A 25466-nucleotide genomic window follows, 5' to 3' on the forward strand; every position below is an offset into this window, starting at 1 on the left:
CAACTTGATTTCACAACATCCTTTATTGTGTTTGTGCCAAAGTTCACAATGTTCTGTGTCCACTTTTTAAATAGTTGGCTTACATACCTGCAGTCCAGTCCAATACAACTCATCTGATCAGTGCACATGTTTTGCCATGTGTCAGTTTATCAGGACACTTGAACGCTGCCTGGCACTCACCTTGAGTCAAGTTAAAAATCATGATAACATTTTATTTGGATACAGGTGTGGATATCAAACCATCACGTGACTAAATAAGATCTCTGACAAAGGGCCGCTTGACTTGCACATTTGTTTTAAATAAACAAGCTCTATTTTGATACTGTTTTAGGCACTACTTGGTCACCAGTGTCATTAGATGTCGTGCAAGAAATCTAACGGCAACATCATCCTCATGTAGAATAACAAAATTCAGTCATATGGAATGGACAACAAAACCCAGTGTTTGCAAAACATCATTTTACAAAAGTCCCAACAAAGTTAAATTCTAGCATCATTAGACAATTAAAATATCATCTGAGTAGAGAGCGAGAGCACTCTGCAGTTACTTTCCTGTTACTTTCACTGACCTCAGACATTAGGTTCTTTTCTGCCTGAGCTTCAATTGCGCAACCAAAGTTTTTGCAACCCTTGGAACGATTAGATCTGTGTAATAATAAACAAATTCAGAGTGTTTATCCTGGACTATCTGAAAACATTTTTAATCACAGGGCCCCTCCAGCTGTTTCAGATCAGCCGTATTGGCATCCAAATCCAGTGCACGAATCAGTCAGGGCAGCATGAACGGCACTCTGCTGTTTTATGGTCTTGTTTACACAGACTAACTGCTTAAGCGTGAAACCAGCCGGGATTGCTCATTGTGAAAAGTAACTTTGCCCTTAAATTAAGTTTTTATGTAGTAGAAGGTGTGAAAGAAATTACCTTTAAACTCTAACCTTCATTCACATGAAATATCAAACAAGCAGAGTTAGTACCTCTGCAACTACAATAAAGAACTCTGCCACTCTATAGGCAGACAGGCACAGTGCATCGGTGTGCCATATCTTATCACTAGTCTTGTAGAGACTAGAGTTATACAAACTTGGATGTGATCAAAGATACTGTCATCCATCTGAATCTTGGCAGGTAAACAGAAAAAGAAGGGAGGGAGATAGAAGGGAAGATAAGTAGGGAAGGGAACTGGAGGTGAAATGTGTCCAGTGCTGTAAAGTGGCAAGAAGAGTGGGCTGGGTTACACTGACACTTTAAAAGAAGCTCGCTTTGGCTTCTGTGCATTTCACCAGCAGCCAGGCTGGGAGGCTGAGAAGGAAGCAGTGAAGGAGTGGATGAGACAACAGCTCCAGGGGGACGGTGTACTCTCATTTCATTGGAGCACGTGTATTTTTAGCTCTTCGTTCCAACTCTATCACTTTACACTTTTCTTTTCCACTCTGTCTTTGGTGGAGGCTAGCCATGGGCACTGGCGTGGACAGGTTTCTGTGGTCAGTGCTGCTGCTGCTGCCAGTCTTGGGGCTCTCTGAGGCTCTGCCAGACAGCTGGAAGCCAGGGAATTATCAGAACACCACAGACGACGCACTCAGGTTCCTCAGTGACTACAACAGCACTGCTGAAGAGGTGTTGTTCTCCAGTGTCTCCGCCAGCTGGAACTACAACACCAACATCACAGATCACAACTCCAAGCTTCAGGTAGGACAACTCCCAGAGTCTTGAGCTTAGAGGATGACGTGTTAGCTAAATCTCTCTCTCTCACCCTGGAATGAAATTGGCCCGTTTGGATCAGCTCTTGCCAACACTGGCACCATGTCACCATGAATGCATGCATGATCAAGGGTTTCTGTGGAGCTGAAACAAAAGGTTCGTTCTGATCACCCCTAGGCATTTCTCTCCAGAATGAGATGCTCAGTTTCCTCCCAAAACGGCCAACTCAACTTGTTTATCACTGGAAATATAGAACAGATCTGAATGTCTGCAGTGCAAACGTCTTTAAGTTTTAATACAAACCTAAGGGGTCTTCCATACCATTATGTTGGCCACTTATTTTACCCAGCTGTCTGTTTTGTGATATACTCTGCTTGATACGCTTTCACCAGATGGATGCTCTCATTACAGTACACAATTTTACACACACTTACATTCTTTATGGTCTAACGTGGCGATATTAGCAGCCAATAAAAACAACTAAGGTTGGCATTTCACTTAAGCTGCATTCTAAATGTATTTCAGTGCATTAAAACTATTAGAATAAAGTGGCAGATTGAATCGCATGTGCACCCTAATCATGCACACGCAAAAAATGCACACACACATTTTTGAACTTCTGAATTTGTGAGGACCCTCACTGACACAATGCATTTCCTTACCCCTTACACTAACCTTAATGGCCCCTTGAGGCTGGCTCAAAGAGCAAGTCATAGGCCCCTTTGTTAAAATGTTCAACTTTACAGCGGGAATAAATGTGTTTATAGCCTGGTATAAAAAAAATGGCTGTGGTCACTATAGCTAATTTTAATATTAATGACAACTGTATGTTGGGTATATTTTTTATATATCTCACAAGTTTAAATGTTATAAATGCTTAAGGTTAAACATTGAAAGGGTCTTGGCCGTTTTGGGTGACTGGTGGGTGGCATTCATTGACAAGTTGCTAACACACTGACAACCTTGGTTACGTTGCATTATGGCATGACACCAAATTCCATTTGTGAATTAGCTCTTAGCTCTCATATCTAATGAAAGTTTATTCTAGTGTTATTGGGTGCCTGAAAACTCTTGTTTAGTTATTTTAAAATAGCCTTTTAGGAGTCAGATATTAATTTTTTCAGTTAAGTGCATTTTGTTAATGATTTTAAGCCTGTTTTTCACCACCAGAAATTTGAATTAGCATTTACATTATCACAGTTAACCACAGCTGTAAATGCATGTTGCTAACAAAGCTGGCAGCTAGCGTTAGGGTTAACTCCAAACTCTCAACCAAATATGGTCACTTTTGGCTCCAAATTACGAGATGGTAATGGCCAACATGCAGAACTCGAGGCTCTTTAGTAAAAAAGTAAAAAAAACTAAATTAAAAAAGGTCTTTTCCTCCTTTGCCTTGGCCACACTGAGCTGCAGATTGTCTCTCCCACACCACTCAACAAAGGTGTCCACCAGGTCCCAATGTACTGTCATTGCTGCCCATTTTCTACTCCTGACACATGTCAATAATAGCTGCCTATAGAGGAAAATAGCATTCTTCACTGTGGCCCTTGCATCATCATATAGCACACTTAAATACATAAAGAAGCTAAATGACTGATGTTATACATGCCTTTCTGCATGTTGACAGGACTTTAAATTTTGAATAATGCAGGAGTAAAGATATTAAATATTTAATTTGCTTCCTCTCATCTTTAGGTAAAGGCATCCCTTGAAGAGCAGGCCTTCTCCTCAGCATGGGGTTTAAAGGCCAAGCAGGTCTTCTCTAGTCAGATTCTTGAAGCACTCAACCCTTCAGACAAGAAACTGTTGGACAAGATCATGATACTGGGAGCTGCCAACCTGCCCGAGAATGAAAGACTAAAGGTTTGTTTCTGTTTCATATTCTATAATGAGAAATTTGCAGTGAGTCTTTGTAATAAATGTTTTTGTCATTGTATTACTGCTGACTTCTTTTGAACATCAAAGACTGACTTCAGATCTCTGTTTTTGTGTCTCCAGTATAACACAATTCTCAGCACCATGGACGACATTTATTCAACATCCAAAGTATATCCAGAGCCAAACGTAAGCTGGAGCCTGGATCCTGGTGAGTGAAGACAGAATAACAGCTCAGGTTGATGCATTAATGTATGAATTATATAAAAAAGATGTTTCAGGGTTATTTGAAAGAAACTAGATTAGAACCATGTTGAGGATTGTGAAACCCACAACAATGTGGGGCGGAAGAGAAAAATAGCAAATAGTGGTTAAGATCTTATTGTCTATTGGAAAAGTAACAGTACAGGCAAAATGACTTCAGAGAGGTCTCCACAGGAAGTGTTTATGGAAGTACCCATGAGTGTTGAGTAAAAAGCTAAAGACACATCATGTCAGTAGCTTTTAACACTGTCAACATGCATTGAGAACAATGGCTCTGTGTTTTGTTAGCAATAAGTGCTCAAGGTTATTGTGAGATAATGCTTACCAACACACGAAATGACAAAAATGACTATTTCTATCTAAAAGTGTCTCTCATAAACGTAAAAAAGCGAACTGACTGTTGACTGTGCTTTTGGAAATGATCTAAGTTGGAACAGGGTTATTCAAAGTTATCTACATCCTTTTATAAAACAAATGGTATCATTACAATAACAATCAAACTGCCAACAGTCACTTTTTCTGCCATCTTGTTCCTCAGCTTTCTCTATTTTTTCACCCTCAGTTTCTATTACTGGCATTTTGGACATAAATGTTGTTTTACATGAAGCTCAGATTATCATGGAGTCATCATAACTCAGATATTATCTGTTGGATACTATGTCTGTCCTGGCCTTTTCCTGCTGAGAGAGCATGAAGTCATCTCAACACTGATAGATCGAGATTTTTTTAGGAAAAACTGGCAACTTTTGTTTTTGAGTTGTAGTTTTTGTTTGTGCTCCAGCTTCGGTCATCCTTCCTTTATATTCCATTCATTTTCTTTATGACTGAAGGTGTGATTTTGTTTTTCATTCTGCAGAGCTCACAGATATCATGGCCAAGTCCAGGAGCTACAAGAGGCTGCTGTATGTGTGGGAGGGCTGGCGCAATGCCTCAGGTGTACCTCTCAGGGAGTACTACCCGGAGTTTGTGGAGCTCAGCAACAAAGCCTCTCGAGCTGATGGTGAGAACTCTCCTTTTGACACTTGACACTTGACATTTGGAGCTAAAGGTTAAGAATGTTACCATAAGTTATTAATTCAATAAGAATGATGTAACAAAAGAGTAAAGACATAGAAATAACTGATAGAGGAAAGATGGTAAAGAGAGTTAAACAGACAGAAAGAACATTGATATTTTGTCCTGTTTAGGGTTTGCGGACACTGGAGCTTACTGGCGCTCATGGTATGAGTCTAAAACCTTTGAGGAGGATATAGAGGAAATCTACAGGACCATTGAACCCCTCTACCAGCATCTGCACGCCTTTGTGCGTCGCCAGCTCTACAATCAGTACGGTCCCAAATACATCAACCTTAAAGGACCCATCCCTGCCCACCTGTTAGGTACAACTGAACATTTCTATGTTACTAACATATGCTTTTTGTTGAAAAGAGCTGTGAATATGTTCTCCATGACTAAAAGGGCTGTACGAAAACTATTAGGGGTTAGGTGAGGGCAGAAACAGAGGGGTTATGAGTTACTGTTTTGCAAAGACTGATTTTGCAGGAGGGCAGGGGAGAGTCTTTCAGTTTTCCACGCCTCAGCAACTCCCGTGTTCTGCAAGATAAATTACAGTTTTTGTCAAAGCAGTCTGGTGGTCTCACAGAGAGCACAGATGTATACAACGGCTTCAGTTCCCCTGTTAAAAAGGTTGTCTGACGGCAAGGTAGATAGGTATAAACTGATATAGATTTCTTGAAGGAGGCTAATGTGTTTTGCCTGCATCTACAGCAGTACATTACTTCGCTTCTGTGGCAGTGCTCCTGCCTGTAACGGACACAAGAAAGACCCAAGAATGCAGGCTCTTTCAATCAGACAAAGGGTCGATACATGGAAGATCTGTCCACACAGGCAAAAGTACAAAGTCCACAAGGCAAAAGGCCCGGTCAAAAATTCGAAACAGGTCAAAAACTACAAAGACTTACTTGGAAACACATGAGGAATAACAGGAACCCTGACACAAATGGGAAGACAAACTATCCATCCCATTTCCTTATCTCGCATCCATGTTTCCCTCACTTGTGTCTCTTTCTTGCATCTCAGTCTCACCCACAGGAGATGCGAGCGGAGGAGCTGAGGAGGAGATGTGAGGAGAGAGACATGTCTTTAGACAAACGAGACGTCCTTTCCTCTGTGGTGTCATGTGGAGCATCACGTGAAGTGACGTCTGTTTCTGATGATTGGTGTTAAAATAAAAGTTATAGAGGGAAATTACAGATCATGGCAAGGAAATGATAATGAATCAGGAAACATTAACGTATTAGTTCAGACTCTCTTTGAATCCTGTATGAAATCTTTTTCGGCAGTTTGTTTGGTGGGGAAATCACACAACTTTCAAAAGTTTAAAATGTTAGAAAAAAAAAAAACAAAACCCAGCCACAACCTTAGAGATTCTTCTGTACTGAAATGGTGTAGGCTTTTCACCACATGTTTTGTCATTGCTATAATAATTTTCATCTAGTCCCCAACATAAACAGTCATTATGTCATAAAGCTTGGAAAATTATCAAAGATGTAATCACACATGACAGGGACAAAACAGCATCAAAGTGCCAACACACCATGTCAGTTTGTGTGCGTATCACATTACTGTGAATGAGGCATTTCCCACTGTGCTTCTGAGCTGATAAAGTTAAAGTTGTTTAAGTGTGTTTTCTTCCTCCCTCTCAGGAAATATGTGGGCCCAGACCTGGAGCAATATTTACGGCATGATTATCCCATTTCCTGACAAACCCAACTTGGATGTTACTGATGAAATGATCAAAAAAGTAAGTATGAGGGAAAGATTTCACACCACTGGGATGAATTTTAGTTGATCAAACAAAAAAAACCAACGTTCTGCTGGTTTTGTAGACAGTGGCTACAAATGACAGATCTTATAAATCCAACTCTTTCTTTGCTTCCTGTCAGTTTTGTCAGATAGTATAGAGCTAAATTGTCATTTGATTATTTTCCCTCCACAGGGCTATAATGCCACACACATGTTTCGTGTTGCCGAGGAGTTCTTCACGTCTTTGGGTTTAGAGAAGATGCCTGATGAGTTCTGGGATGAATCCATGCTGGTGAAGCCTGAAGGTCGAGAGGTGGTGTGCCATGCTTCTGCCTGGGATTTTAAGAACCGCAAAGACTTCAGGTAAAATTAATGAATGTAGTAGGAAGAGATTCATAGTTAACCTTAATTTATTGCCAACTTTATTGCTCGTCTTTTTTTTTATAAAACTGCTTAAAAACAAAGTAATTTCATCCTCTTTAGGATAAAGCAGTGCACCGCAGTAACGATGGAGCAGCTCTTTACAGTACACCATGAAATGGGGCATATCCAGTACTACCTGCAGTACAAGGACCAGCCTGTGGGCTACCGTGACGGAGCCAATCCTGGTTTTCATGAGGCTATTGGCGATGTTTTGTCTCTCTCTGTGTCCACACCCAAACATCTGCAAACCATTCATCTGCTGGATAGTGTGACCAATGACATCGGTAAAATTACTGCAACAGAAATAAACAAAACTGAAATACATTCACATGGAACCAATGTGGATGAATTTCTAACATTTATTTAGATTAATTCTTCGATATCTAAGTCGTCATGAAATGTTTAAAAAAATGTGTTTCTCCAGAAACTGATACTAACTACCTGTTAAAGATGGCTCTGGACAAGATAGCCTTCCTTCCTTTTGGCTACCTTATTGACCAGTGGAGGTGGGGTGTGTTCAGTGGACGTACACCTCCAGATCGCTACAACGCTGATTGGTGGTACCTCAGGTATGCTTTTATGCACAGGCTTGATCTTACTTACAAGATATTTCACATCAAAGAATAGTTTGGTTTTTGGGAAATGTGATGATTCACTTTTTTTGCTGAGAGTTATATTAGAAGACAATGCTCATGCAAACACTGATTGAAGCTACTGTAGTCTTTGTGTGAAACTAAGATAACCTGCTATCAATTTTTCATTGTTTGAATCTTTAGACGTGTTAAGGAAATGCAGTAACAGATTTATTTTCTGGCTACTGAGAACAGCAAAAACAAGTTGTGAACACAACAGCGTCATCTTAAATTGATATGGTCTACTTGTTAGCCAAGATTTGCTAACCTTTCCAGGAGTTTATACATTATTAGAATTATCTAACATGCCATGTTTGTGTCCACCTGATGAAAGACAGTCCAACGATCACTTTCATTTGGTTCTGATTTTGGTCTCCACCTCCTTCTAATATCTAGCTCTATATCTGCCAAATGCTCCAATATGTGACTTCTCTCTTGATGTGACTTCTCTCTCGATGTTTTGCAACTAGCGTAACACTCCAATAACCATGGCGATGGATGTCCAAAACAGGCAGGTTTATTTCATTTTTAAGCTACTCAATAAAGCCAATCTAACGGCGCCATAATTTCTTAATCTCGTATAAGAGTTAAGTAGATTTCCGTCTCTTCCTCCGTCTGCTCAAACGGAGTCACGTTTTGTAGAATGTCATGTGACTTTGTTGTACTTTTTCTACTTTGTTGGGATTAATGGCGGTTTGCATCCACATTTGCATTACACATCATATGAGGTATAGAAGCAAAAGAGTTTCCATTGCAATTTTGAGAAATATGGCTTTTTCGAATCACCTGAAATACCACCTAATGCAAGCGTAAAAAAGGTTTTGTGATATATGTGTGTATTTTGTATTTCGCATTTTTAATTTGCGCAATTTCGGTGTTAATGGGAACCCGCCTTGTGTCTGTCTGACATTTGGCACAGAGCAGGTTATGTACAGTTGGCTTTTAGAGATTTTTTTGCTCAAAACAGCTGCTTGCTGCAACCAAAACAACACAGTGAGAGGTGTGAGAGTATATTTCACCTAAAACTAAAATTTCAGACTCAACATATTAAGTCAAGTGCCTCCATCCTAACAGTAAAAGACCGTAGGGGTGTGTGTGTGTGTCTGTCTGTCTGTGTGTGAGGTGATGTTGGAAAAAGAGCACATGCTGAGATGACACACAGTGGATACATTAAAGTTAATGGAAGGGAAACAAATGAACCAGTGTATGCCAGTGTGTTCTGAATCCTTTTTTTATTTCATTTTAAAGGACAAAATACCAAGGCATCTGCCCACCTACCAGGCGTACAGAGGAGCACTTTGATGCTGGGGCAAAATACCACATCCCTTCAAACACGCCATACATCAGGTAGCACTCGAGCCACAACACTGTGCCTCACACACATACGAAATACAGATAATCAGTGTGGGCCACTGATATTTTCATGACATGAACTTTGTGTCTAACTGTCTGATTAGCTTTACTCATATAGACTTGTCAAAAAGATATAACAGCTTCAAAGTTAAAACGGGGCCTATTTAGTGCAAAATCATGATAAGTGTGTGTTTGTTTGTGTACATGCGTGTACATACATATTGGGGCATCATGGGAGTTTGTGAATAGGATAAAGTGAATGAATATGCAAGAATGGCTGGGGATCTGGGAGTTAAGATATTGTGTGGTGTAATCTGGAATCAATTAGTGGCACTTGAGTGTGGTTTTCAGCAATACAATAACCCTACAACAACAGGAAGCTTCTAAAAGAAAAGCCTCAGACTCTGGCTGGTTTCTTCAAATATGCAGGGACTGTAAGGTAGTAAAAACAAAACAAAATACTTAATGTAAAGGAGCAGTGTATAGGTTTAGGTGGCATCTAGTAGTGAGGTTGCAGATTGCAACCAATTAAATACTCCTTCCCTCACCGCTCTATCTCCAAGCATGTGGAAGAGCCTACGGTGGCCTTGAAGTGACATAAAGACAGACTGTATAAATCACTGGCTGTAGCCACCATTGTGGACCCATGTTGTGAAGCCTTGAGTTTAGCATTTTTAACGTTGACAATAGATTCCCCCAAACCCTACAAACTAGTCCTACAGATAAACACATTTTGTGTAGTGGTTGTTGAAACGCACACTTACAACATTCTTATCATGTAAAACCAGGGGTAATTTATTGTTTTTGTTTTATTCTGTTCTAGTGATTGCATTGTAGTTTAAAAGAGTTCTAATAGTCTAATAAAATAATATCAGAATATTACGTCACATCACATTATGCTTTCTGTCTTCGGAGTGAAAGTGTTTTGAATGTTGTAGAGTGGTAGTGTGACTACAGTTCAATATTCAGCTAAAGAGATGATGGAGCGATTCCTTCTCTGCAGGTATTTTTTCAGCTATGTCCTGCAGTTCCAGCTTCATGAAAAACTTTGTGAGGCAGCCAACCAAACAGGTTACTTGCACAGATGTGACATCTACCAGTCCAAGGAAGCAGGAGCAATTTTAAAGTATGTGATCTGATTAGGTCTTTACTACTTTATTACACAGGGCATGAATAACAGATTTAGAGAAGTAATACAATTTCATTCTAACCCCCTCCAGGAAAATTCTAGAGGCTGGCTCCTCCAAACCTTGGCCTGAAGTGCTCCAGGATGCTATAGGGACCAACAGGTTGGATGCCAGCTCACTGATGAAATACTTTGACCCCATTATTAAGTGGCTGGAAAAGCAAAATGTGGATGAGACATTGGGATGGCCTGACAGCAACTGGGTCCCACCCATCCCTGAGGGCTACCCTGAGGATATTGGTAAGAGCTGCCCAGAATGAATAGTAAGCAAATGACACAATAAGAGAATCTGGAGGGAAATACAATATAAAAGCGACCTGCTACATTCTAAATAAATCAGCATGTGAGAAAGTGAAGAAATCATATTTTTCTCTCTAAGATGTAACAAAGACCTGATGGCTGTGCAGGATGGACTAGACATGGTGGAGTTGTGTAAAATGTTTCTTTAGCTTCGGTAAAATGTTTTGCAGTCTGTTCCAAGATTTTCTCTGCATGCATGCACACAAAGAGAAAAGTTCAGTTTTCTTCTCCACTGGAAGTGAACACCCCCCGAAAAAGCCTGTGGTGTTTACACGTCATAATCATAGTTCAGACATAATAATTTAGCTTAATTACATGACCACTAGACAACCCACATTTAGGTTTTCTCACGTTTTGTGCTATTTTGTTATTTACATGCTTATTTAATTTTATGAAAATTAGTTAACCCCATGAAACCTGAGCAAATTGCTTTGATTTCCTTCAAAAATATGGAGAGAAGACGACCAAAATCAGCCAGATATTAGTTAAGATATGTGAAAATTACCTGAAAAAAAAAAAACCTGTACATATTACATCTCTCTCTGTAACATCATTTTAATCATATAATCATACAAATGATAAACATAGTTTTCTGGAGATTTTCTAAAATAAATAAATAATTAAAGATTTCTGCCTGAATTATTTGTTTTCTTCTTTAACCAGACTGGAACACAGATGAGGTTGATGCAAAGACTCTGGACAAGTAAAAAAAACGCACCTTGGTGTTGTGGAACACCTATACTGAGGTCTCCTGTAAGTATAACACCCACATTAATAAAACCAATAAGGAGACGACAGTGAGACTCCAGACCTACTCCACTGAGATCACCTTAACATCGTTCAAGCATCATCTATCATCAGTCAAATATAAATGGACTGTTATACCATATCTTTGTGCATTAAGAATCAATCAAAGAATCAATAAAATATCTTCATCAAAAATGTGTCAGTGAATCAATAATTGATCATGTCAGTGAGTCGCTGATCGACCCATGTATAGTATTTATCTACCTAAATACACTATCTGTGCATTTTTAACCTTTCCATTCATCCATCCAGTGACTCTGCTTTCACTGATACATAATCTAAAAGTAAATAATTTAAAAAGTATCCATTATTCCTCTCTAGCTTAAGAAGAACCTGGAGATGTCATCCCATACTCTGAAGTATGGACAGAAGGCCCATCAGTACGACACCACTGAGGACGGCTTGGTCAAACGCATGATCAAAAAACGGCACGACAGGAAGAGGTGTGGAGGAGATTTTTTACAGATATTTGTTCCAGAGAGAGCTACAGCGCAAGCGCAAATAGTCCCTATTAGTTAAGTTGAATAAGTAAGTTTTTATTTCTTGACGATAATAAGACACAAAACCAGATGCAGAAAATCAAACTGTTTTGCGTAACACAAAGTCATTAAAGGCAAATAGCTAATTATGTAATGTTATGAAATTCTTTCCAACAGCTTGATGATGCTCAAAAATCAGCTATAGGAGAGGTTTCTTAGTTTACAGTTAATATAAAAACTTATCCGATGTACATAGACTAATACAGGTCCAGGTAACATTTTGAGCTCTGTACATGTTAGGTGATTCATTATTGTTCAGATAGGCTAGTTTGCCTTTTCTCTTGAAAAGACAAATACAAAGCTTTACTTTTGAAGGAGTGCAATGATTGTAAGGAACAAAGCATTTGATACCATTATGTATATCATAGCTGAGATACCTGTGTTATTTAAAACATCCACTAGAGGTCAGTGCAGTCTAGAAATAGTGCATCTGTCAAAGTTTGTTGATGGGCTTATGTCTGTTTTACATGCAGCATAAATATGATGATCATGATGATGATTATCTTATTTCTTATTATGATAAATGATGCCACAAACAGTATAACCACTATACTTAGACTATACCTAGACTGCTCTTCAGATACACAACCAAGGTTTTGCAACCCTTAATTACCCATTCAATCATTATTTCATACTTACACTGATGATGCATTTCTTCATCCTCTGGAATGTCAGCATTGGAAGGATCTGTGTAATAATAAACAAATTCAGAGTGTTTATCCTGGACTATCTGAAAATATATTTAATCACAGGGCCCCTCCAGCTGTTTCAGATCAGCCGTATTGGCATCCAAATCCAGTGCACGAATCAGTCAGGGCAGCATGAACAGCACTCTGCTGTTTTATGGTCTTGTTTACACAGACGAACTGCTCAAACGCGAAACCAGAGGGGATTGCTCATTGTGAAAAGTAACTTTGCCCTTTTTTTGAAGATGGTTTTTATGTAGCAGAAGGTGTGAAAGAAATTATTAACCTTCATTCACATGAAATATCAAACAAGCAGAATTAGTACCTCTGCAACTACAATAAAGAAACAAATTCTGTTTAATGTTACATTTGTCAGCTAAAATATTGGCAAGAGGGAAGGTTGCAGAGGAGTGGGCTGGGTTTCACTGACACTTTAAAAGAAGCTCGCTTTGGCTTCTGTGCGTTTCACCAGCAGAAGGAAGCAGTGAAAGAGTGGATGAGACAGCAGCTCTTCCTTCCAACTCTATCACTTTACATGTTTTCTTCTCCACTCTTTCTTTGGTGGAGGCTAGCCATGGGCACTGGCGTGGACAGGTTTCTGTGGTCAGTGCTGCTGCTGCTGCCAGTCTTGGGGCTCTCTGAGGCTCTGCTGGAGAGCTGGAAGCCAGAGAATTATCAGAACACCACAGACGACGCACTCAGGTTCCTCAGTGACTACAACAGCACTGCTGAAGAGGTGTTGTTCTACAGCAACTCTGCCAGCTGGAACTACAACACCAACATCACAGATCACAACTCCGAGCTTAAGGTAGGACAACTACTGGAGTCTTGAGCTTAGAGGGTGATGTGTTAGCTGAATCTCTCTCTCACACTGGTATGAAATTGGCCCGTTTGGATCAGCTCTTGCCAACACTGGCACCATGTCATCATGAATGTATACATGGTTCAAGGGTTTCTGTGGAGCTGAAACAAAAGGTTCGTTCTGATCACCCCTAGGCATTTCTCTCCAGAATGAGATGCTCAGTTTCCTCCCAAAACAGCCAACTCAGCTCGTGTATTACAGGAAATATAGAACAGATCTGAATGTCTGCAGTGCAAACATCTTTAAGTTTTAATATAAACCTAAGGGGTCTTCCACACCATTATGTTGGCCACTTATTTTACCCAGCTGTCTGTTTTGTGATATACTCTGCTTAATACACTTTCTCCAGATGGATGCACTCATTACAGTACACAATTTTACACACACTTAAGTTCTTTATGGTCTAATGTGGCGATATTAGCAGCCAATAAAAGCAACTAAGGTTGGCATTTCACTTAAGCTGCATTCTAAATGTATTTCAGTGCATTAAAACTATTAGAATAAAGTGGCAGATAGAATGGCATGTACACTCTGCTCATGCACACACAAAAATGCACACACACACAACATGCATTTCCTTGCCCCTTACACTAACCTTAATCAGTGCAACTTAATGCCTTACCCCAACCCTTACCTTAACCCTAACCTAAAACTTATTTTAACCTTAACTTTAAAACCCAGTCTTAACCCTCAAACAGGCCTCTGAGGAAATGACAACCAGTCAAAATGTCCTCTCTTTCCAAAAATGTTCTCATTGTGTTGGTTTAAAAAGTGTTTAAATCCTTACTATGTAGCAAGTACAAGCACACACACACACAGACACACACACACACACACACACACACACACACACACTCTTTCTCTGCTTGTGGGAGTTACCTTATGTTACCATAAAATGAGCACTTCATATCTAAATAGGGAGCGGGTCCTCTTCTGTGAAGTCTGACATGTTGTGCTGCTGTGTTTCTGCAGTAGCTCATAGCAGCTACAGAGGGGGTCTTTTGCATTTTTACCAAGCGTCAGCCTCTGGAGCTAAATATAAAGCTGTACTTCCATGAATGACCCCTTGAGGCTGGCTCTAAGAGCAAGTCATAGGCCCCTGTGTTAAAATGTTCAACTTTACAGCAGGGATAATTATTAATATAATATAATAATTATTATTATTATTATATAATAATTATTATTATAATTATTATTATTATATAATAAGTATTATTATGTTCACACCCTAGTACAAAAAAACAGCTTTGGTCACTATAGCTAATTTTAATTTTCATGACAACTCTATGTTGGGTGAATTTTTATATAACTCGCCAGTTTAAATGTTATAAAGGCCCAAAGTTGCACATCAAAAAGGACTTGGCCGTTTTGGGTGACTGGTGGGTGGCATTCATTGACAAGTTGCTAACACACTGACAACCTTGGTTACGTTGCATTATGGCATGACACCAAATTCCCGTTTGGTGCATTAGCTCTTAGCTCTCATATTTAATGAAAGTTTATTCTAGTGTTATTGGTTGTCTGAAAACTCTTGTCTAGTTATTTTAAAATACACTTTTAGGAGTCAGGTATTCAATTTTTCAGCTTAGTGAATTTTGTTAATGGTTTTAAGCCTGTTTTTCACCACCAAAAATTTGAATTAGCATTTACATTATCAGTTTTGTAAATGCATCGTGCTAACAAAGCTAGCAGCTAGTGTTAGGGTTAGCTCCAAACTCTCAACCAAATATGGTCACTTCCCGCTCCAGAAATCCAGGATAGTGATGCCCATTTTCTACTCCTGACACACGTCAATAATAGCTGATTATAGAGGAATATAGTATTCTTCACTGTGGCCCTTGCATGATCATGAAAACACGTTTTAAGAAAGAAGTTAAATGAAGTTAAATGACTGGTGTTATATATGCCCTTCTGCCTCTTGGCAGGCCTTTAAATTCTGGGTAAATGCAGGAATAAAGAGATTCAATATATCTTTCTCTTCCTCTTCCTCTCATCTTTAGGTAAATGCATCCCTTGAAATGCAGGCCTTCTCCTCAGCATGGGGTTTAAAGGCCAAGCAGGTCTTCTCTAGTCAGATTCTCGAAGCACTCAACCCTTCAGACAAGAAACTGTTGGACAAGATCATGATACTGGGAGCTGCCAATCTGCCCGAGAATGAAAGACTAAAGGTTTGTTTCTGTTTCATATTCTATAATGAGAAATTTGCAGTGAGTCTTTGTAATAAATGTTTTTGTCATTGTATTACTGCTGACTTCTTTTGAACATCAAAGACTGACTTCAAATCTCTGTTTTTGTGTCTCCAGTATAACACAATTCTCAACACCATGGACGACATTTATTCAACATCCAAAGTATATCCAGAGCCAAACGTAAGCTGGAGCCTGGATCCTGGTGAGTGAATACAGAATAACAGCTCAGGTCGATGCTTAAAATATATGAATTATACAATACAGATGTTTTTCATGTGAAAAAAAGGGATTGGAACCATGTTGAGGATTATAAAATGCACAGCAATGTGGAGAGGAAGTCTAGAGAGAAAAACAACTGTAAGTGGTTAAGATCTTATTGGCTCTTGGAAAAGTAACAGTACAGGCAAAATGACTTCAGAGAGGTATCCACAGGAAGTGTTTATGGAAGTACCCATGAGTTTTGAGTAAAAAGCTAAAGACACATCTTGTAAGTAGCTTTTAACACTGTCAGCATGCATTGAGAACAACAGCTTTGTGTTTTGTTAGCATTAAGTGCTCAAGGTTATTGAGAGAAAATGCTTACCAACACACACGATATGACCATATTTTTAGTTTTACCTAAAAGTATCACTCATAAACATAAAAAAAAGCTGTTGTTAAAGTGCACTCCCTAGAATGACTGCTGATTTTGGAAACAATCTAAGTTGGAACAGGGTTATTCAAAGTACCTACGTCCCTTTATAAAACACATGCTGTCATTAAAATAACAATAAGACTATCAACAGTCACTTTTTCCGCCATCTTATGATCCTCAGCTTTCTCTGTTTTTTCACCCTCAGTTTCTATTACTGGCATTTTGTAGATAAATGTTGTTTTACATGACGCTCAGATTATCATGGAGTCATCATAACTCAGATATTATGTGTTGGATACTATGTCTGTCCTGGCCTTTTCCTGCTGAGAGAGCATGAAGTCATCTAAACACTGATAGATTGAGATTTTTTTAGGAAAAACTGGCAACTTTTGTTTTTGAGTTTTGTCTGTGCTCCAGCTTAGGTCATCCTTCCTTTATATTCCATCCATTTTCTTTATGACTGAAGGTGTGATTTTGTTTTTCATTCTGCAGAGCTCACAGATATCATGGCCAAGTCCAGGAGTTACAAGAGGCTGCTGTATGTGTGGGAGGGCTGGCGCAATGCCTCAGGTATACCTCTCAGGGAGTACTACCCGGAGTTTGTGGAGCTCAGCAACAAAGCCTCTCGAGCTGATGGTGAGAACTCTCCGCTTGACACTTGACACTGAAAGCCAAAGGTTCATAATGTTACCATAAGTTATTAATTCAATAAGGATGACATTACAAAAGAGTAAAGACATAGAAATGACTGATAGAGGAAAGGAAAGATGGTAAAGAGAGTGAAACAGACTGAAAGAACATTGATATTTTGTCCTGTTTAGGGTTTGCGGACACTGGAGCTTACTGGCGCTCTTGGTATGAGTCTAAAACCTTTGAGGAGGATATAGAGGAAATCTACAGGACCATTGTACCGCTCTACCAGCATCTGCACGCCTTTGTGCGTCGCCAGCTCTACAATCAGTACGGTCCCAAATACATCAACCTTAAAGGACCCATCCCTGCCCACCTGCTAGGTACAACTGAACATTTCTATGTTACTAACATATGCTTTTTGTTGAAAAGAGCTGTGACTATTTTCTGCATGACTAAAAGGGCTGTACGAAAACTATTAGGGGTTAGGTGAGGACAGAAACAGAGGGGTTATGAGTTACTGTTTTGCAAAGACTGATTTTGCAGGAGGGCAGGGGAGAGTCTTTCAGTTTTCCACGCCTCAGCAACTCCCGTGTTCTGCAAGATAAATTACAGTTTTTGTCAAAGCAGTCTGGTGGTCTCACAGAGAGCACAGATGTATACAACGGCTTCAGTTCCCTTGTTGAAAAGGTTGTCTGATGGCAAGGTAGGTAGGTATAAACTGATATAGATTTCTTGAAGGAGGCTAAAATGTGTTTTGCCTGCATCTACAGCAGTACATTACTTCGCTTCTGTGGCAGTGCTCCTGCCTGTAACGGACACAAGAAAGACCCAAGAATGCACGCTCTTTCAATCAGACAAAGGGTCGATACATGGAAGATCTGTCCACACTGGCAAAAGTACAAAGTCCACAAGGCAAAAGGCCTGGGCAAAAATTTCGAAACAGGTCAAAAGCTACAAAGACTTACTTGGAAACACATGAGGAATAACAGGAACCCTGACACAAATTGGAAGACAAACTATCCATCCCATTTCCTTATCTCGCATCCATGTTTCCCTCACTTGTGTCTCTTCCTCGCATCTCAGTCTCACCCACAGGAGATGCGAGCGGAGGAGCTGAGGAGGAGATGTGAGGAGAGAGACATGTCTTTAGACAAACGAGACATCCTTTCCTCTGTGGTGTCATGTGGAGCATCACGTGAAGTGACGTCTGTTTCTGATGACGGAAAATCGAAATTCTGTAACTCATCAAACCAAACACTCAGGGGTCATCAGCTTCATGTGTGACTGAATGGGAATGATGATTGGTGTTAAAATAAAAGTTATAGAGGGAAATTACAGATCATGGCAAGGAAATGATAATGAATCAGGAAACATTAACGTATTAGTTCAGACTCTTTGAATCCTGTATGAAATCTTTTTCGGCAGTTTGTTTGGTGGGGAAATAACACTAATTTTAAAAGTTTAAAATGTTAGAAAAAAAAAACAAAACCCAGCCACAACCTTGGAGATTCTTCTGTACTGAAATGGTGTAGGCTTTTCACCATATATTTTGTCACTGCTCCAATAATTTTCATGTAGTCCCCAACATAAGCAGTCATCATGTCATAAAGCTTGGAAAATTATCAAAGATGTAATCACACATGGCAGGGACAAAACAGCATCAAAGTGGCAACACACCATGTCAGTTTGTGTATGCATTTCCCACTGTGCTTCTGAGCTGATAAAGTTAAAGTTGTTTAAGTGTGTTTTCTTCCTCCCTCTCAGGAAATATGTGGGCCCAGACCTGGGACAATATTTACGGCATGATGACCCCATTTCCTGACAAACCCAACTTGGATGTTACTGATGAAATGGTCAAAAAAGTAAGTATGAGGGAAAGATTTCACACCACTGGGATGAATTTTAAACAGTTAAACAGTTAAACAAACAAAAAAAACATAACATTCTGCTAGTTTTGTAGACAGTGGCTACAAATGACAGATCTTATAAATCCAACTCTTTCTTTGCTTCCTGTCAGTTTGTCAGATAATATAGAGCTAAATTGTCATTTGATTATTTTCTCTCCACAGGGCTATAATGCCACACACATGTTTCGTGTTGCTGAGGAGTTCTTCACGTCTTTGGGTTTAGAGAAGATGCCTGATGAGTTCTGGGATGAATCCATGCTGGTGAAGCCTGAAGGTCGAGAGGTGGTGTGCCATCCTTATGCCATGGATTTTATGAACCGCAAAGACTTTAGGTAAAATTAATGAATGTAGTAAGAATTGATTCATAGTTAACCTTAATTCATTGCCAACTTCATTGCTCATCTTTTTGACAAAACTGCTTAAAAAAAAAGTAATTTCATCCTCTTTAGGATAAAGCAGTGCACGGCAGTAACAATGGAGCAGCTATTTGTAGTACACCATGAAATGGGGCATATCCAGTACTACCTGCAGTACAAGGACCAGCCTGTGGGCTACCGTGATGGAGCCAATCCTGGTTTTCATGAGGCTATTGGCGATGTTTTGTCTCTCTCTGTGTCTACACCCAAACATCTGCAAACCATTCATCTGCTGGATAGTGTGACAAATGACATCGGTAAAATTACTGCAACAGAAAAAAACATAACTGAAATACATTCACATGGAACCAATGTGGATGAATTCCTAACATTTTCTGCATTGTGTTTTCTCCAGAAACTGATACTAACTACCTGTTAAAGATGGCTCTGGACAAGATAGCCTTCCTTCCTTTTGGCTACCTTATTGACCAGTGGAGGTGGGGTGTGTTCAGTGGACGTACACCTCCAGATCGCTACAACGCTGAGTGGTGGTACCTCAGGTGGGCTTTTATGCACAGGCTTGATCTTACTTACAAGATATTTCACATCAAAGAATAGTTTGGCATTTGGAAAATGTGATTATTCACTTTTTTTGCTGAGAGTTATATTAGAAGACAATGCTCATGTAAAAACTATAAAAAGCTACTGCAGTCTTTGTGCCAAAACAAGTTAACCTGCTAGCAATTGTTTGAATCTTTAGACGTGCGAAGAAAATGCGATAACTATTTTTTTACTTTATTCTAAATTTTATTTTATTTTATATTTTCGTGGCCACTAAGAACAATGGAAACAAGTTGTGAACACAACATTGTCATTTTAAAGTGATATGGTCAACTTATTTGCCCAGATTTGCTAACCTTTCCAGGAGTTTATACATTATTAGAATTATCTAACATGCCATGTTTGTGTCCACCTGATGAATGACAGTCCAATAATCACTTTCTTTTAGTTCTGTTTTTGGTCTCCACATCCTTCAAATATCTGGCTCTGTATCTGATAAATGCTTCACTACATTTACCAGTTGGTACCTAACAGTAGGTGGGTTTCCATTACAGATTTGCGCAAAAATTAGGTGATATTTTTAAAATTTTAATCAAACACAATTGCTAGATGACTATCTGTCTCGATGTGACTTCTCTCTCGATGTTTTGCAACTAGCGTAACACTCCAATAACCATGGCGATGGATGTCCAAAACAGGCAGGTTTATTTCATTTTTAAACTACTCAATAAAGCCAATCTAACAACGCCATAATTTCTTAATCTCGTATAAGAGTTAAGTAGATTTCCGTCTCTTCCTCCGTCTGCTCAAACGGAGTCACGTTTTGTAGAATGTCATGTGACTTTGTTGTACTTTTTCTACTTTGTTGGGATTAATGGCGGTTTGCATCCACATTTGCATAACACATCATATGAGGTATTGAAGTAAAAGAGTTTCCATTGCAATTTTGAGAAATATGGCTTTTTTCGAATCACCTGAATTGCCACCCTATGCAAGCATAAAAATGTTTTTGTGATATATGGAGGTTTTTTCAAAATTGATGTATTTCCATTAGGCGTATTTTGTATTTCGCATTTTTAATTTGCGCAATTTAAGTGTTAATGGAAACCCGTCTTGTGTCTGTCTGACATTTGGCACAGAGCAGATTGTGTACAGTTGGCTTTTAGAGATTTTTTTGCTCAAAACAGCTGCTTGCTGCAACCAAAACAACACAGTGAGAGGTGTGAGAGTAAACCAAAACGACAAAGTTGCAGCCTGGACAGCTAAATAATGAACTAAAATAAAAGCTCAGTATAGCCAAGGGGAATGGCAGATTCAGATGATCACTAAGAGCGAACTCTTTCAAATTATTATGGAAAAATTGTAATGGGTGCTTTAATGTAATATTAAGTTGATGACTCATATTTCACCTGATGACACTAAAAAAATTAACTAAAATTTCAGACTCAACATATTAAGTCAAGTGCCTCCATCCTAACAGTAAAAGACCGTAGGGGTGTGTGTGTGTGTGTGTGTGTGTGTGTGTGTGTGTGTGTCTGTCTGTCTGTCTGTCTGTCTGTCTGTCTGTCTGTCTGTCTGTCTGTCTGTGAGGTGATGTTGGAAAAAGAGCACATGCTGAGATGACACACAGTGGATACATTAAAGTTAATGGAAGGCAAACAAATGAACCAGTGTATGCCAGTGTGTTCTGAATCCTTTTTTTATTTCATTTTAAAGGACAAAATACCAAGGCATCTGCCCACCTACCAGGCGTACAGAGGAGCACTTTGATGCTGGGGCAAAATACCACATCCCTGGAAACACGCCATACATCAGGTAGCACTCCAGCCACAACACTGTGTTTCACACACATACGAAATACAGATAATCAGTGTGGGCCACTGATATTTTCATGACATGAATTTTGTGTCTAACTGTCTGATTAGCTTTACTCATATAGACTTGTCAAAAAGATATAACAGCTTCAAAGTTAAAACAGGGCCTATTTAGTGCAAAATCATGATCAGTGTGTGTTTGTTTGTGTACATGCGTGTACATACATATTGGGGCACCAGGAAAATATGTGAATAGGATAAAGTGAATGAATATGCAAGAATGGCTGGGAATCTGGGAGTTAAGATATTGTGTGGTGTAATCTGGAATCAATTAGTGGCACTTGAGTGTGGTTTTCAGCAATACAATAACCCTACAACAACAGGAAGCTTCTAAAAGAAAAGCCTCAGACTCTGGCTGGTTTCTTCAAATATGCAGGGACTGTAAGGTAGTAAAAACAAAACAAAATACTTAATGTAAAGGAGCAGTGTATAGGTTTAGGTGGCATCTAGTAGTGAGGTTGCAGATTGCAACCAACTAAATGTCCCTTCCCTCACCGCTCTATCTCCAAGCATGTGGAAGAGCCTACGGTGGCCTTGAAGTGACATAAAGACAGACTGTATAAATCACTGGCTGTAGCCACCATTGTGGACCCATGTTGTGAAGCCTTGAGTTTAGCATTTTGACCATTGACAATAAATTTCCCCAAACCCTACAAGCTAGTCCTACAGATAAACACATTTTGTGTAGTGGTTGTTGAAATGCACACTTACAACATTCTTATCATCTAAAACCAGGGGTAATTTATTGTTTTTGTTTTATTATGTTCTAGTGATTGCATTGTAGTTTAAAAGAGTTCTAATAGTCTAATAAAATAATATCAGAATATTACGTCACATCACATTATGCTTTCTGTCTTCTAAGCGAAAATGTTTTGAATGTTGTAGAGTGGTAGTGTGACTACAGTTCAATATTCAGCTAAAGAGATGATGGAGCGATTCCTTTCCTCACAGGTATTTTGTCAGCTACATCCTGCAGTTCCAGCTTCACGAAAAACTCTGTGAGGCAGCCAACCAAACAGGACCCTTACATAGATGTGACATCTACCAGTCCAAAGAAGCAGGAGCAATTTTAAAGTATGTTATCTGATTAGGTCTCTTCTACTTTATTACACAGAGCATGAATAACGGATTAAGAGAAGTAATACAATTTCATTTTAACCCCCTCCAGGAAAATTCTAGAGGCAGGCTCCTCCAAACCTTGGCCTGAAGTGCTCCAGGATGCTATAGGGACCAACAGGTTGGATGCCAGCTCACTGATGAAATACTTTGACCCCATTATTAAGTGGCTGGAAAAGCAAAATGTGGACGAGACATTGGGATGGCCTGACAGCAACTGGGTCCCACCCATCCCTGAGGGCTACCCTGAGGATATTGGTAAGAGCTGCCCAGAATGAATAGTAAGCAAATGACACAATAAGAGAATCTGGAGGGAAATACAATATAAAAGCTATCTGCTACATTCTAAATAAATCAGCATGTGAGAAAGTGAAGAAATCATATTTTTCTCTTTGAGATGTAACTAAGACCTGATGGCTGTGCAGGATGGACTAGACATGATGGAGTTGTGCGAACTGTCTCTTTGACTTTGATAAAATGTCTCGCAGTCTGTTCCAAGATTTTCTCTGCATGCATGCACACAAACAGAAAAGTTAAGTTTTCTTCTCCACTGGAAGTGAACACCCCCCGAAAAAAAAGTGTTTACACATCATAATCATAGTTCACACATCTACACACATTTATCTTAATTACATAACCACTAGACAACCCACGTTTACGTTTTCTCACCTTTTGTGCTATTTTGTTATTTACATTCATATTTCATTTTATTCGTTAACCCCATGAAAATTAGTTAAAAGATATGTGAAAGTTACCTAAAATTAAGCAAAAGAAGAAAATTTGAAAAACAAAAACAAACAAAGAAAACTACCTAACAAAATCCTGAAGGAAAAAAACAGTATATTCTACATTTCTCTCTGTTAATTAATTTTAATCATATAATCATACTAATGATAAACATAGTTTTCTGGAAATTTTCCACTTTCCACAAATTTTCTAAAATAAATAAATAATTTAAAAAATTCAGCTGAATTATCTGTCTTCTTTTTTAACCAGACTGGAACACAGATGAGGTTGATGCAAAGACTTTTCTGGACAAGTAAAAAAACACACCTTGGTGTTGTGGAACACCTATACTGAGGTCTCCTGTAAGTATAACACCCGCATTAATAAAACCAATAAGGAGACGACAGTGAGACTCCAGACCTACTCCACTGAGATCACCTTAACATCGTTCAAGCATCATCTATCATCAGTCAAATATAAATGGACTGTTATACCATATCTTTGTGCATTAAGAATCAATCAAAGAATCAATAAAATGATATCTTCATCAAAAATGTGTCAGTGAATCAATAATTGATCATGTCAGTGAGTCGCTGATCGACCCATGTATAGTATTTATCTACCTAAATACACTATCTGTGCATTTTTAACCTTTCCATTCATCCATCCAGTGACTCTGCTTCCACTGATACATAATCTAAAAGTAAATAATTACAAAGTATCCATTATTCCTCTCTAGCTTAAGAAGAACCTGGAGATGTCATCCCATACCCTGAAGTATGGACAGAAGGCCCATCAGTACGACACCACTGAGGACGGCTCGGTCAAACGCACGATCAAAAAACGGCACGACAGGAAGAGGTGTGGAGGAGATATTTTACAGATATTTGTTCCAGAGAGAGCTACAGCGCAAGCACAAATAGTCCCTATTAGTTAAGTTGAATAAGTTAGTTTTTCTTTGTTGACGATAATAAGACATAAAACCAGATGCAGAAAATCAAACTGTTTTGCGTAACACAAAGTCATTAAAGGCAAATAGCTAATTATGTAATGTTATGATATTCATAACATAACACATAACAGCATGATGATGCTCAAAAATCAGCTATAGGAGAGGTTTCTTAGTTTACAGCTAATATAAAAACTTATCCGATGTACATAGACTATTACAGGTCCAGGTAACATTTTGAGCTCTGTACATGTTAGGTGATTCATTATTGTTCAGATAGGCTAGTTTGCCTTTTCTCTTGAAAAGACAAATACAAAGCTTTACTTTTGAAGGAGTACAATGATTGTAAGGAACAAAGCATTTGCTGGGAACAAGCATTCTCAGATTTAGGGGAGACTTATGAATACCCATTTTTATTCAGATATCTTATAGTGCGAGTTTACAGATGGCCATGGCAGGTGTTCCCTTACAAAATTTTGTCTCACTTGTACATCACTTGCTCTCATTGTATACATGTTAAGGGGTATGTTACCTCCTATTCTTTAAGAATCGTAACTTGTTTACACATTGTGCCATCATACCTTTTTGAAATGTACCCATAAAGTTACCAGAGAACAGAGATGAGTGCACAATTAGCAGGTGCAGGGTTAGCAAACAGCGTTGGGTAAACATTGATTTGTGACGTGAAACTGATTTATTCATGATTTTTACTGGTTTTAATTGCCTGGTCTGTTTCTTTTGGAAAGGAAGACACTTCTGTGGATAATTCTGCTGACAATAAAAATCTCTTGAGTTATTAACATTGGAGGAAATTTTAATTGAGAGCTCCCACTTGGTACTTGGGAGAAGTTTCAGCTGGTTGCAATCTGCCGTCCTCGCCACTGCTCCTTTAAGTAGATGGAAGCCAAAAGCACGTTATTTTTATGAATTCTTTGTTATAATTGTTGCCTTATTTGTGTCTCCAGGATCAAACAGTGCACTATGGATGACCTGATCACGGCGCACCATGAGATGGGCCAGAACAGCCCGTGTCCTTCTGCAATAGAACAACAGAAGCTTGCTGAATGTGCTGGCTGCAGCACTGCTCAGGT

At 39.0% G+C, this 25466-nt stretch overlaps 1 protein-coding gene across 1 annotated transcript; it reads left to right on the forward strand.

Moving 5' to 3' along the window:
- Positions 1–1281: 1281 nt before the first annotated feature.
- LOC121964170 (angiotensin-converting enzyme-like) lies at positions 1282–23980 on the forward strand. Its single transcript, XM_088070481.1, is given in 28 exon segments — positions 1282–1403; positions 1405–1686; positions 3394–3561; positions 3697–3784; positions 4694–4837; positions 5025–5216; positions 6543–6640; positions 6836–7005; positions 7126–7349; positions 7490–7634; positions 8946–9044; positions 10054–10176; positions 10271–10476; positions 11200–11485; positions 12079–12094; positions 12945–13376; positions 15431–15598; positions 15734–15821; positions 16746–16889; positions 17075–17266; positions 18651–18748; positions 18956–19125; positions 19243–19466; positions 19565–19709; positions 21427–21525; positions 22536–22658; positions 22753–22958; positions 23697–23980. Coding segments are annotated over 28 exon segments (4455 nt in total). The 5' UTR covers positions 1282–1325; the 3' UTR covers positions 23744–23980.
- Positions 23981–25466: the final 1486 nt, after the last annotated feature.

The sequence above is a fragment of the Plectropomus leopardus genome, chromosome 19 (genome assembly GCF_026936395.1).
Source record: "Plectropomus leopardus strain MGB_pleo_1.0 chromosome 19, ASM2693639v1, whole genome shotgun sequence".
Lineage (NCBI taxonomy): Eukaryota > Metazoa > Chordata > Actinopteri > Perciformes > Serranidae > Plectropomus > Plectropomus leopardus.